The sequence below is a fragment of the Oncorhynchus mykiss genome, chromosome 32 (assembly GCF_013265735.2).
Source record: "Oncorhynchus mykiss isolate Arlee chromosome 32, USDA_OmykA_1.1, whole genome shotgun sequence".
Lineage (NCBI taxonomy): Eukaryota > Metazoa > Chordata > Actinopteri > Salmoniformes > Salmonidae > Oncorhynchus > Oncorhynchus mykiss.
This window is the reverse complement of record NC_050572.1, coordinates 23,755,492-23,770,385: the sequence shown is the minus strand read 5'-3', so window position 1 is coordinate 23,770,385 and position 14,894 is coordinate 23,755,492. Positions and strand designations below refer to the sequence as shown.

Sequence of the window (14,894 nt, the reverse complement as noted above, 5' to 3'; positions counted from 1 at the left end):
TGTTCTAATATGAAGATGAGGGAGGAAGTGTTGGACTATCTCTCTTCTTCCCAGGATCAAAGGAGAAGTAATGGGCACACCTCATATTGGTGAGAGAGCAATCAGTTATTTTGACAGTGCATAGATGGGTTCCCATTTTCATGTTGGCAGCGATGTCACACTAATCATCTCTGTACGGTTCTCAACACACCCAACATAATGTCCATCTCTGCCACCTTCTGAGAGTGAGGTGGAGAGAGTACACACAAACACACCTGTCAGAGCAGCGCCATTAAAGGGGAATTCAGTTCATTATTATCTATGCTGCTCCAGTGCTACCTGTTCCATCATTACATCCATCATTACATCCCATTTAGATTTCAAATGCAAATTCATTCAGATGGAAGTGGAACAAATCAATATTCCTCATGTCTATTACGGAATACACAAATATCTCAAGTCCAACAGTCAACATTTTGAGAAAAGTACATAACCGCGGTGTTCTCTTCCTACATGCAGTTCAGTTTTAATCAATTCAATAAACCATTAGGCTAGGTAAAAACAGGTTTGAAATATATACGCTTTTTGTGATTTAACTCATGTGGTTTTACTCACATTTACTCTAATCTCTATCTCCAGTTGAATCTATTCATCTCACTCTGTGGCTGCCTATCAAAATATTTATTTTTCTCCCACCGAAAAAATAAAAAAACAGCATGTTCAAGATGGATGCTCTTAGATTAGTTCAATTCAATTTTTTCATGAATGGTAACACTTTCCATTCCAAGATTAAGTGGACCTATTCAAAAGCACTCATATAAGCAGAGCCGGTGTGCAAAACGGGGCATCAGAGACAACACACACAACTCTGATCTCCCTGAATAACACCAATTACACATGATGTAATTGATGGTTTTTATGACAGATGTGTGTGAGAGTGTTTTCAGAAGGATGGTTTTCAGATCTTCCTTTAAATCAGCTGCACTGAATTCAAACTCCATAAGATGGAGAGTGATCTCTCAAAACATGACTTTATTCTGCTCCTTTTAAAAAACAATGCAATCATTCCCGTGGCCAGTAAACCAGAGTAAATCAGTTACTCGTTATAAGGGGGAGAAAAACCACACGGCTACTACGGATTGATAGCGTTTTCATTTTGCATTTCAATTAGATTTGCTAAACCTGTTTTGAAAGGAAGACTGAGACAGAGAAGGAGAGGGGAAATTAAATAATAAGTATAATTCAATGTTCTCATCTGACAAAGGTCTGATAATGGATTACAAGGCCATTTCTAAAATGAAAACTAACTGTCAATAAGCAGCTTCACAATGCCTTGCTTTCCTCTGTGGGTGCTGGGGTCCCATTCATTAATTCATTCACCTGTACTTCTCCTCCTCTAGGATTGAATTCATTGACTATGCATTTGAGAGTGGTTAGATGCATTTGAGAGTGGTTAGATGCATTTGAGAGTGGTTAGAAAAATATTCTCCAGCATCATCATAGATAATCAAGTGGCGGGGCTGTTGTCGGGTTCTTTTTTTTTTATTAAGGCGTGGGCCTTTAAATGCATTTCAGGGGCTTCGGGGGCTGCCCTTGTGGCATTAATGTTTCTGCAGTTAGTTGAAACAGCATGAGGGAAAACATGCTTTTTAACCTTGAGCTGAGCAAGGCCCTTAATTACCCTGGTGTAGAACAGGACAATATGGAGGCCATATGTCTGCTAAGCACGAAGCACTTTATGAAACTGCTATCGCCTTACCAAGGCTGTCTTCAAATGGAACTACTAAGAGGACTGCGTGACAGAGGAACGACAAAAGCAGGTATTGACAAATGACTAAGCATAGGCTACTAGGCCTACACTTCAAACAGAACAAAGGCTAGACTCTACAGTTATGCAATGGACTAAACTATGCATATGAAATGGACAACCGGTTGAACATAATGCTCAATATAAGGAATGAGGTGCCATTTCAGACAAAGTCATACACTGTGAAGCATACTTACAGTGAAGGAGGATAGAGGGAAACAGTGTAGGATTTGTGCCTATATGATATCTGTAGAGGATTTACAGTACAAAGGCCCCAGGACACTGCCAGAGTGTCAGAGAGAGAGAGAGAGGACATTCATCATCTACTGGGGCCTCAGTCAACTGTCTTTCTGCAGTTATTACAGTACGACACACACCAGACCAGTTGCAGTCACAAATGGTCATTGTAAGGACTAGGGCTGTGGCGGTCACAACATTTAGGCAGCCGGTGATTGGCAAGCAAACAACTGTCGGTCTCACGGTAATTGACAGTTGAACACATTCAGCATCTCCTGGCTTCCACACAGCCTACAAACCACTGATGCTGACCTTTGGAACATCTACATTTTAAAAAGTGTAATAAATCCATGTATTATAGCCTATACCTTCACAATAAATCCATTACTTATTCATTTAAACTGTTAAAATAATGTCTGAGTATAACAGAACTGATTTGGAAGGCGAAAACATGAAAAATCCATCCAGAAAGTAGGATTTATTTTTAGTTTTCTATTCAATGCCATTACAGTGTGCATTGACTTAGGACTCAAATTGCACTTCCTATGCCTTCCACTAGATGTCAACAGTCTTTAGAAATTATTTCAGGCTTGTATTCTGAAAAATGAGGGAGTAAGACCAGTCTGAATGAGTGGACCCTACAGTGTCCCAGCGCTTTTTCATGCACAATCCCGAGAGTGCACCTTTCTTGTTTACCTTTTATATTGATGATGAGGTTTTTGGATATAGAGAGAGACTTTATCAAACTAAACAAACATGTATTGAGTAAATTAATGTCTTCTGAGTGCAACCATATGAAGATCAAAGGTAAGTGATTAATTTTATCTCTATTTCTGACTTGTGTAACTCTTCTACTCGGCTGGTTACTGTTTGTAATGATTTGTCTGCTGGGCACTGTTCTCAGATAAATCACATGGTATGCTTTCGCCGTAAAGCCTTTTGAAATCTGACACCGTGGTTGGATTAACAAGAAGTTTATTTTTAAACCCATGTATAACACTTATGTTTTCTGAATTTTTATAAATCAGTTTCTGTTTTTGAATTTGGCGCTCTGCAATTTCACTGGATGTTGGTCAGGTGGGACGCTACCGTCTCACGTACCTTAGTGAGGTTAGCAAAGCACACCTGCTAATTCTAATGCATTCCAGGTGACTACATCATGAAGCTGGTTGAGAGAATGCCAAGAGTGTGCGAAGCTGTCATCAAGGCAAAGGGTGGCTAATTTGAAGAATCTCAAATATAAAATATATTTTTATATTTATTTGATTAACACTTTTTTGGTTACTACATGATTCCATATGTGTTATTTCATAGTTGTGATGCCTTCACTATTATTCTACAATGTAGAAAATAGTAAAAATAAAGAAAAACCCTTGAATGAGTAGATGTGTCCAAACTTTTGACTGGTACTGAATGTGTGAAATCTGTTTTGCTTTAGAATATACCATTATCATGCACCTGTATCGAAACAGGGGCAGCAGGAAAAAAATACATGTCATCTATGCACTTAAATAACGAATTGGGGACGCTTTCGCGTGGTTAATTTTCATGCCAGCCAGCTAGAGTGTTTGATTAGATTTGACACATTTGCATTTGATGTCAGAGTGATTAGAGGGACAATAGAGTGCTGAGTACCAGGCAGTTAGCAAGTTTGATAATGCTGCTGGTCATTAGTAGCCTATCAGAGCTTGGAGAAGCCTAATTACAGTGACTAAACGGTCACGTGGAATTTTACTTCCTTCATGACTCATGACCGCCGGTGTGGCGGTAATACGGTCACCGCAACAGCCCTAGTAGGAACTCTTATAAAATCTAGCTGTGATTTCTAGGTCTGTGCTTAGTACACTCCACTCACCAGTGTTTAGCCCAAGGATGTAAAACACAATAAAAGTTTGTTTAAATGAGAGAAGAAGAAAAAAAATCTCATACTTTTTAATTAGTTTGAACTGCTAAATGTGATGTCCATTGCAGCGACAACAAAAAACATCCCTCCCAAACATGTTTTTATTCTACTGAATATGCATTTAAACAAATAAGCCCAAACAGCGGAGCCTAAATGAATTAAGCACATTTGAGAAAATAATTAACTTTACGGTCCAGAACTCGTTAGGGAGTGAAATCAATAGCACAGGGATTTAATTGGTGGTAGAATGAGTACGCGTCCCAAATGGCACCCTATTCCTTATTAGTACACTAGTTTTGACCAGAGCCACGTGTAGGGAATAGGGTGCCATTTGGGACGTAACCTGGGCCTATTAATGACAATGTAATGTTCTTTATTAGGGGAGAGCATTTTAACAGCCGTGCTGCTTTAAAATGACACCGGATACCATTACACTGCTGAAATGGTAAAACTGCAAGACGAAAAAGAAAAGAAATTGCAAAGGGACATAAAAACAACAAACAAGTGACTGTCTTCGCTACTGAAAAGCTAGAATTAGCATTTAGGCTTCAGTCCAGAAGACATAAAGCAGATTGAGAGAGACAGTGGTGCAGTTAATGATGTCTGTCATCACTCACAACACACACACTAGCCCATGCTAATCAAAAGCAGCTAGTCTGTATAGTACATGGCTGTGATAGAAACAGGCTGTCTGTACGGACAACTGGCTCTCTGGGCCTCTGCTCAGTGTTCACCGGGGCTTTTGATCTCTTCCCCTCGCTACACTGGACATCCTACATTTTCTCCTTTCATTTGTCATCCATCACTCCTTTCCTCTGGTCTGAGAAGGAGAGTGTCTGAACGAGGGAATGTGCAGCGCAACAAAGAGGAGAACAAAAAGTTCTGGAGTCAAGCAGAGACGAGAGGAAGTGGTCGGATGACTCACCCGAGCTGCATATCATGACAGCTCATCTCTTCCTTACGATCATTCTCTTGTTCTCTCGCTTTCTCTCTTTCCTGTTACCATCCCTTGTTCTCCCGCTTCACCCTCCTGTTTTTTTAAGAGCACTGTTCCTCTACAGCCCAGAGAAAGGAGGATGGAGGACAACCCAGCACCTTTTGACCCCAAAACCCTGAGCTATATGTGAGCTAGTTGGAGCCAAAAAGATTAACAGAACAATCCCATAGAATCTCAAGAGGAACAACTGAACAAGCTAGGTCACAGTTATACGTTAGTGACAGCAGCAGCAGCAGCCTTCCATTGCTTTAGCATCCGCTCCTCCTCCCACTACAGTTGAAACACCAGTTCACTTTCCTCTCTTCTCCTCAGGGTGGGAGGGGCACTAGGCACAGAATCTGTTTTCAATTTCATGCCAGCACCGTCCCATGCATATGACAGGTTCTGCATTGCTGCGTGGGTAGGTACGCATGTGTGTGTGTCGGTGTGTGTGTGGGGTGTCACCTTTCCAAGCTGCTGCGCATGGCTGCAGGTGAGCAGTTGTGACATGGAGGCAGCTGTTTGGGGCCAACCCTCTCCTGAACCAATCAACCCCCCTCTCCCTCAGGGCGCCTGGCACCATGGCGCAGCTGGCACCCAAGGGTGGGAGGCGGTCGGCGAAGGAGGGCCTTGTGTGTGTGTGTCTAAGAAGTGGCTGGCGAGAGAGGGGCAGTGTTCAGTATGGAACAGATGTCTGTTCAGTCGGGGGCGTCCACGACACTCCTACCTGCCTGCCCCTCTCCACCACGGGAGGGGAAAATGCCATGCAGAGGCAAATGAAGGAGAAAGAGAGAGTTCCTCCTTGTTGCTATCTTACTCTTCTACAGTCCTCCAACTTGTAAGCATGTCTTATTGTGCATTTTCTACAGTCCTCCCACTCCCCCTTTCCATCCCCCTCCACTCGTTCACATCTCTCTTCTTCCGCTCTTGCATTTGTGTAGTCCCCCCCTCCTTGCAAAATGTGCATCCTCTCGCTTTCTTCGTTGCAACAGAAAGAAAATGAAAGATTGTAATACAAGGCCATTCCCGATTCAATTGATTTTGTAATAGCTGGAGAAAGTCTGGATGGTAAATGGTAAATTCTTTCCCAACTGTAATTGAGCAAGACATTAGGAATACATGGACAGAATATATATAGGGAGGACAAAAATCATTGGATGCTGTATGTTACTACGAGCAAAAACATTTGTAGCTTGGGCATTTTCTTATGGAGCACAACTTGTTCTGTGGCCCTGTAGTAAAGTAGAACAGGAAGATGCATTGTTTGATCAGGCACCTTAATACATTACTACGGTACAGATAATAGGCACAAAGATTAATACTCCAGCTGTTGATCCTTGATATCAACAACGTAACTTCATCAAAATCTAAACTAGTTGGTTTATTTTAAACCTATGAAGTAGCAGGTACAGTAAATGACCAGAAACATTTTACAAGACCAGATAGCCTGAGAAAAGTAACTTATTCCACCTGGTAAAACAACACAACCAAAGAACTGGCCTCAAAGTGCTCCTTCTGCCTGTTCTGCTCTGGTCTCTCCAATCCCTGACTCCACACCACTCAGCATGGTCATCTCTGTTCTGGTCTCTCCAATCCCTGACCCCACACCACTCAGCATGGTCAACTCTGTTCTGGTCTCTCCAATCCCTGACTCCACACCACTCAGCATGGTCATCTCTGTTCTGGTCTCTCCAATCTCTGACCCCACACCACTCAGCATGGTCAACTCTGTTCTGGTCTCCAATCCCTGACTCCACACCACTCAGCATGGTCAACTCTGTTCTGGTCTCTCCAATCCCTGACCCCACACCACTCAGCATGGTCAACTCTGTTCTGCTCTGGTCTCTCCAATCCCTGACTCCACACCACTCAGCATGGTCATCTCTGTTCTGCTCTGGTCTCTCCAATCCCTGACCCCACACCACTCAGCATGGTCAACTCTGTTCTGGTCTCTCCAATCCCTGACTCCACACCACTCAGCATGGTCAACTCTGTTCTGGTCTCTCCAATCCTTGACTCCACACCACTCAGCATGGTCAACTCTGTTCTGGTCTCTCCAATCCCTGACCCCACACCACTCAGCATGGTCAACTCTGTTCTGCTCTGATCTCTCCAATCCCTGACTCAGCATGGTCCCCTCTGTTCTGCTTTGCCTCTTCTCATGGAGATTAGACAGGTCTCAGAGGAACACAATATTAACACAGGGAGGGAGATGTGTGTGTGTGTGTGTGTGTGTGTGTGTAGAGATAGAGAGGGAAGGAGATAAACATAGAACCAGCTCCTAGTGTCCTACAGTACTTCTGCTCATACACCATTGGTGATTAGGCCTGTGCTCCTCTCCTGTGATTTTTGAGTGGGGTGTGTGCGTACTGTCTCTCCCTAAGAGCATCTGTGTGAGTGTTGCTCGAAGGACTGACTTGCAACACTGCACTTGAAAGACTCTGACTCTCAAGGTTACCCTCTGATTTAGTGCTGCCAATGGCCATGGTGTGTGCATACATTCCGTTTCTAGGGGCTTTAAAAATCAGTAAAACGTCTGTAAATAAATAATAAATAAATAAAGTGGTCGTAATTGAAAATTATAGCTGTCACATTGATCAGTTGTGTGCATGGGCAGCGTTACCACGCCTGTCCAGAGGAGAAGGCCACATCTAACAGACGATTTAAGGAGCCATTGATTTTGTCTCCAACCAGTCAGAGGGAGACACAATGAGCTAATAATGCTAGATGAAGAAGAAGCGGGTTAGTCTGTTAGTTCCCCAGGCCAGGACTGTATGGGGAAAATGCACTTCTGGTTTGCTGGTTTCCCTGCTTATGTTTAGGTGTTGGGTGGATGGTGAAGGGGTGATTATTTTGTGTTTGCTTCTGGTTGCGGGTATATGGAACTTGCAACCAAAACTTCTATAACCCCAGCCTGGCACGCAAACACTGCCTCATCTTTAAATCTCTGCCTTGACAGAAAATGTTTTTCTTCTGACCCAAACCTGAACAGCTACCAATGTAGTCCTAGCCCTTCTAAATGTTTCTGATCTGTGCTTACCATAGAATAAGAAACGGCTACCTCTTCAGGCAAAAACCTGACGCAACGTCTGATTTTGGTTGCTATTTAGTTATGTGTCCACAAACATGAATTGTACTTGAAATAAACCAACCCTTGAAATCCTGCTGTTGATTTGTGGTTGAAATTAGTGTACTTTGACCACTTTTTGCAGTTTCAACCAAAAGTTCAATTGATGCCAACGTCAGTATGTTGGAACAGATACAACAGATGATGTTGAAACAACCCTGGTTCAAAGTATTTTTGCCTGGTGGGACGTTTATATACAGTAACCTATCTCTCTGGAGCTGCTAACCTTCATGTACGGTCACGCCACAGTTATCACACTGGATGATCTCGTCAGCGTCCTCGCTGTTGTCTCCCAGACACACACAGCAGATCAGGATGTGTTCCATCCTCTGGGCCGCCGCCCTCCACGTCTGGGCACGCTCCAGCAAGGCATCCTGGGTAGACAGGAAGTGGGAATCACAGTAAAGTTTCAGTAAAACTATTATAAATGCACCCGTATACACTACATTCTGTTGAGCTGTTGTACACAATCTATTTTTAACTAGGTTAAATTTATCAACAAAAAAAAAACAATTATTTTTTATCTCCGTGTTTGAATGTGTGAATCTAATATGCTTGTATGCACCGGACCCCAAAAATAAAGTTCCCGACCTCTGCAAACAAAGTTCATCCAAGTTGTCTAAAACCTCTCACAATCCCCCCTCTCCTCTGGTCACAGATCATTACTGATATATAGTAGTAGGCTAAATCTCATTCACACTGATGGACTCCAAGCTAAGTCGATTAGCTTAACACAGAGCTGTAGCTCTCTAGCAGTCTCTGTGGTTCTCTCACTCTGATACCATCCAATCTCCTCATTGGATTATATAACTCTGTGGCACAAAGCAACATAGTGCTGGGCTGGCTAACACACCTGATTCAATGAAGGATTTAGAGAGTTACGCAAACTTATCTAACAACTTTCACGACTACATGATATGCCTAAATGCTGAGGGCCTGAGGCAGTTTGCTAACAACAAACTGTGATACTGAGGACAAGGACATGACGTTGTATTTACCTCATTGCTCTTTCCCTGTGACATGCTGTCGTTGGTCAGCTCCTCGTCAAACACACTGCTGCTCTTCACTTTCCTATTGGGTTTCTTCACCTCTTTATCACTGTCGCTACTGCTCCCTTCTTCATTCTCATCTTCATCACCACCATCGTCATCCTCGTTGTCGTCGTCATCATCACTACCACTCCCTCCGTCGTGATCCTCCTCGTCCTCCTCTCCCTCGCTCCCTCCTTTCTGGGCAGCCGCCGTCTTGCCCTTCTTCTTGCCTGAGGCGGGCCTCCAGTCATTGTCGTCTTCGCTGTCGTAGTCGTCCATCTCGTTGAGCTCGTCCATGGTGGTGAAGTCCAACATGGGTCGGTTCCGACGTAGGTTCCACTTCTTGGGCTCCTGTGTGGCGGCCGTTGTTGAGCCTCCGTCCTGCGCATTACCACTACCTGGATCAAAGTTCAAGGGGTTTTATTGGTCACATTTACAAAAACATTTCAAAACATGAATATAAAACAAACATTTTAAAACAGCCTACCTGTGCCACTCCCGCTTCCTCCGCTCCCAGCCTCTGTGTCCGAGGCCTTCTCCTCTCTCCTCCGTCGGCCCCTGGGCACCCCTGATGGAGCAGGGTCTTTAGTGGTGGTGGTGCCAGTGTCATAGGACAGCTGCTGTTCCTTGGTCTTCTCCTCTTCCTCAGTGGGGGTGTCGTCACCTGTCAGCTCCTTGGTCTGTTCTTCATCGATGCCGTCCGTTGCAGAGCCGATGTTGTCCGAGCCGCTGTCATTGTCAGAGTCCTCAGCAGCGCTCTCCTCCTTGGACCCCTCCTCCTCCTCATCACTCCCAATGGCACTACCCTCTGACCCTAGAGCAGGGGAGAGGAGGACAGAAGGCATTATCAACATGGAGTATGAATCAAAGAATGTCTGCTATCATAATCTCTCTCTTTTGATGTTATTTTCTTGTATTGAGACACTTAAAGATAAACATGACCTGAAGGACTGTTATGATCAAATCATGTTGATAAGCGATAACAGCAAAGTTGAATTCAGATCTCTAATCTGCAATGCAGATCAACAATCAGATTAACAAGAGCTGTTGGATTTCAAGGCCTCAGATGACAGGTCGAGTGATCAAAACCACAGAGCCCAGGGGGTTCACAGTCATTGTAAAATGTAAATAAGAATTTGTTCTCAACTGACTTGCCTAGTTAAAAAAAGGTTAAATAAAACAATTAACAGTACTGTATAATCTCATTATCAGCTGTTGGCCACAGTGTGTGTGTGCGTTTCAGATATGATGGATGATGGAGACCTCAGGGCCGACCAGAGCGATAAATCCAGCCCAGGCAGACAGTGGCAGGTCGAGATCGCCTCAGTGGCCACAGCCTGTCTCTAGATCATGCAGGGAGTCAGTGAGAAACACACTGCTCTACAAGGTTGCTACCAGACACAGACAAGCAGGGTGATGAGGTCTTCATCTATACTTCAGGACGCCTGCACCTCACAGTGGGGCGGCACTGGCAGACACACCAGACAGAGAATCTTGATGGAGAAAATATCACAGCTGCACATTGAAGTGTCATTCAAAGCTATTCAAGCCACAGCTAAATAGAGCATTCATGACTATGAGTAGCTTGGTCTACAATAGAAACCCCTGACTTGCTTTTGGGGACATTTCAAATTGGTTTGAAGATAGGCCTAATTCCGAGTTCCACCTTTCTCCTCTCCAGTTCTATCTGAGCTGACAGATGATGTGAATGGCAACATAACAGGAAATAACTGCATATGTGGTGGAAGAAAATGTGTAATTTATAAGGGGAGTGGATGGAAGAGGACCCTCACTGCAGTTGGTTACCTGAGGCATCTGCATCTCCCACTTTGAAATCGCTGTCATCTGAGCTGTCATAATCTAAAGCGTCCAGCAGAGAGGCAGCCAGAGGCTTCACCTGCCTGCGCTTTGACCCACGGTCCACTGGGGAGAGAGGAGGAGGAGAAGAGTGGAGAGGAGAGGGGATTCAGTGCCATGGAAGAAAAGCACTCCCACCATTATAATTCAAAGCATGGCCTGGGTCGTCATTTAATGTACTGAACTTTGCAAACAAATTCAAATCATGATTACAAATAGCTCAAAACAATCAAAATAAATAAATCATTTTATTCTGCTGAAAATGTTCAGCTGCCTTGCTTTGTTGTTATTGTGGAATGATCAAAATACATATTACAGTATTTGCCATGATCTGGGGATCAGACAATATTGCATATGCAAGCACCGGTATTGTGGTGTTGGTAATCATAGCAACGCACATCTGTCTGTGGTAACTTTGTTGAGACAAGAGTGCATATTATTATGCAGTGCATGTAAAACACAGCTAGCTGGTCCTGCATGGATCTAGCTAGAGAAGCTAGCTTTCTCCATTCAATTATTAAGGAGGTAATGCTGGCTAGCTAGATAGCTAGCTAACTAACTAACTGGCAAATTATCTAGCTAGCCTGTTAGCTACCAGCTAGCTAAAGCTATCTTACAGAACACATGTTTTGACAGATAATCCAAAAACATAGCTACAACTGTTACAATGTAGTTAGCTAGCTAATTAGATAACGTTATTGATTATTAGCTGGCTAGATAGCTACGTTAGCAAGATAAACAGCCGTCAACTGTGAGGCTAGCTAGCAATGACTCGAACGGACCGTAGGTATGTTATTCCATTCTCTTCGGAAAATGTTTTTTTTTCTGCATAAAATCATGCTACTTTCTTCTGTCAAATGTGCATTATATTGAAAATAACACTCACTTTATCCGTTTTCTCGTTTTTACTTGATTGAACAATGGCACAAAGAACGCCTCCTCAAAACATGTTATGCGCACAACGTTTGCTACAAGAAGTGGTGACGTTCAGCACAAAGGGATGTTGTAACCCTGGTAACCGCATAAGTGTCTTTGATGATGAAGAAGGTTCATGTAAATTCTCGAGGGATGGAGTATGTCGAGATAACACAAATAAGAGGTTTTTTTTAAATTACATTTGACACAGATACGGATATAAGACCAGGAACCTCAATAGTCTATACAGATATATGTTTAACATTGTAGGCAGTATTTTCTTTGATAGGATGAAATACACCTCAGAGTCCCAGTGATGTCATGGTAAGCCAAAGTGCTGAGTCCTGTCAGCATTTTACATTGGCGCCATAATTCTGTCTGACACATCTACAGATGTAGGATCTTAATTTGATCCAGGTTGCTACAGCATGAAGATAATCCTGCAGCAACAGGACATTATTATGTGGATTATATTCCATGGACATTTTTGTAGGGGTTGATACATTTTTCGTAAGGGACAATCAAGTCTGAAATGTGAAAGTGGGAATAACAAACTTCATATCCTTTTTAAACCTCAAATATACTACAAGTTTAAGTTCTCCTGCAACAGTGTGATCAAATGAATATCCTACATTTGTAGATTTGGAATGATTAGGTCAAAACCAGATCTGATAGAACAAAAATACCTCAAAATCTTTATCTGGGTTGAGCAGAATGTTGTGGGAAAATAATACTACAACTCTCATGTCCCCTCATCTTCATTATCCTTATGAACTTACATTCATATGAACTTCTGAATTATTATTTTCTGAGTTGATGGTGAGTAGGTAGAAAAACACCTCTGAGAAAGTCTTCCTGAAAGTACCAGATGATTTTCCTTTTTTGATTTACCCTATACGACTGTGCTGGTGATGGTGAGTTAGATGCAGATTACGTTGGATTTGATATTCACTTTAATTGCCTTTGGCAATCCACTCAAAGAGCAGATCCTGAGAGTTCTGACGATACCATAGTTACTGGCCTTCCGTGCTTGCACAACCTGTCTCCATCACAGGGAGATGTGAGGGTCAATAGGGTCAGCTGGTATTGCCTTATCGCTCACTCTTTCATTCTTTCCACATGAGTGTCTCTCTTACTGTCAACTGATGTGGGAAATTGAATGATAAATCACTTGAGATGTAGGCCTATCACATAATTTCACAGACTACCAGTAGGCTAGTTCTGCTTTCCTATATGGCACCCTATTCCCTATATACTGCACTACATTTGACCAGAGCACTGTGGGCCCTGGTCAAATGTAATGCGGTACGTATGGAACAGGGTGCCATTTCAGACACAGCCTACGTCTATATTGAAAGATAATGATGTTATGCATGTTGAGTTGAGTGATTAATATCAAATATACATTACATTTAAAATGTTTTTCCTGCCTGCGGGTGGTGAGCTGTTTAATTCTAAAAAACAACATTTATAGCAACAGTTATTTTCATTTCTATTAAAACATGACATTTTTGACAGGTTATCACAACCACACACACTGTAATAGCTACATTCATTTTAAATCCCATATAATTTAACTCTATGTCAGAAATCCAAATAGCAACAACATCAGATCAATTCATGTCCTATTTCAACCTGAGACATATTCTCGAAAAAGTTGTCTGAAAAGCAAACACAGGCAAAGAATTGTTGTTTTGTCATGTTTGCAGATGGACGTTTGTTTCTATTGTCCTCCTTTGACTTTGGCAGTTTAGCAAACAGGAGACGATTAAAATAAATGAGCCTAGATTGATCCTGATACACGCAAGGGGAAGACTGATGGGGGAGGCAAGCGGAAGGGATGATTACAACTGTCCTTGCCCGCCGATGACTAATGGCACTGTATCTTGCCTCGAAAGCCCTAGTTTTTTAAATCTATTGTCTGGCATCAAAACACTTCTGGGATATCATCATAGCCATCAGCGTCAACATCATCATTGACATAAACATTGTCACTTTTCTGTTTTGTTTCATTTACACATCAGAAGTGTATTTGTTGACTGAGAGAGAAGTGAAAAGGATTCACACTAAACTAGTCAAGGTCAACACAGTATGATTGATAATACAGACATACCTTGACCTCGAAACAGAACATAAAGATTGTGAGTCATTAAACAGCAGAGTCATCATAGAAGCCATTTTGGCCTATTTATGTAGTTATTGTGTTGTGAAGTCTATAGCTTGTCTGTCTCTGTATGTCATTGGTCACTGGTCCCATGACTATAGGCACACAGGTGACCAGAAATGCACATTGAGGGTCAGTGCTACCCATTTTAATAATCAGTGGCAACTACGGTAGGTCTAATTAAATCAGCCTGTACAGTATGTAACTTGCTTACTTTTTTTTAACCTTTTTGAAATGTCATTTTTATGAACACTGGAACTAGTTATATAGGGCTCTGTATTATTGAACAATTGTTGAAAAAATGTTTAAGCCTACACTAGTGTGCTGTATGACAACATGCAAAGGTAGCCAACCTGTCTTCTGGAAAGTTACCCTCCTGCAGGATTCTGTTCCAACCGTAACTAGGCCTAATATCATACCGGACCAGGACCTGTATACAGCGCATTCAGAAAGTATTCAGACCCCTTCCTTTTTCCATAATTTTGTTACGTTAAAGCCTTATTCTAAAATTGATTTAAAAAAAAAAATAATAGACTCGAATCTGAGCTCAGGTGCATCCTGTTTCCATTGATCATCCTTGAGATGTTTCTACAACTTGATTGGAGTCAACCTGTGGTAAATTAAATTAATTGGACATGATTTGGAAAGGCACACACCTGTCTATATAAGATTCCACAGTTGACAGTGCATGTCAGAGCAAAAACCAAGCCATGAGGTCAAAGGAATTGTCAGGAGACCCCCGATACAGGATTGTGTCAAGGGACAGATCTGGGGAAGGGTACCAAAACATGTCTGCAGCATTGAAGGTCCCCAAGAACACAGTGGTCTCCATCATTCTTAAATGGAAGAAGTTTTGAACCACCAAGACTCTTCCAAACTTCCAAGTTGTCAAATGACG

At 42.4% G+C, this 14,894-nt stretch overlaps 1 protein-coding gene across 6 annotated transcripts in view; it reads right to left on the bottom strand.

Annotated features, from left to right (window-relative positions):
• LOC110488131 (PHD finger protein 14) overlaps nucleotides 1-12,093 on the bottom strand; it is a 125,239-nt gene extending 113,146 nt beyond the window's left edge. For 3 of the 6 annotated variants that reach the window (XM_036971651.1, XM_036971653.1, XM_036971655.1), the window contains exons 1-5: nucleotides 11,804-12,091; nucleotides 10,867-10,983; nucleotides 9,548-9,874; nucleotides 9,028-9,458; nucleotides 8,256-8,403 (exon numbers count right to left, since the gene is read on the bottom strand). In XM_036971651.1, the coding sequence (XP_036827546.1) occupies nucleotides 8,256-8,403; nucleotides 9,028-9,458; nucleotides 9,548-9,874; nucleotides 10,867-10,983; nucleotide 11,804 (1,024 nt within the window). In that variant the 5' untranslated portion in view covers nucleotides 11,805-12,091. Of the gene's footprint in view, nucleotides 1-8,255; nucleotides 8,404-9,027; nucleotides 9,459-9,547; nucleotides 9,875-10,866; nucleotides 10,984-11,803 lie in introns of all 6 variants that reach the window. The other 3 variants (XM_036971652.1, XM_036971656.1, XM_036971654.1) reach the window with 2 other exon arrangements.
• Between the last annotated feature and the right edge of the window lie 2,801 nt (nucleotides 12,094-14,894).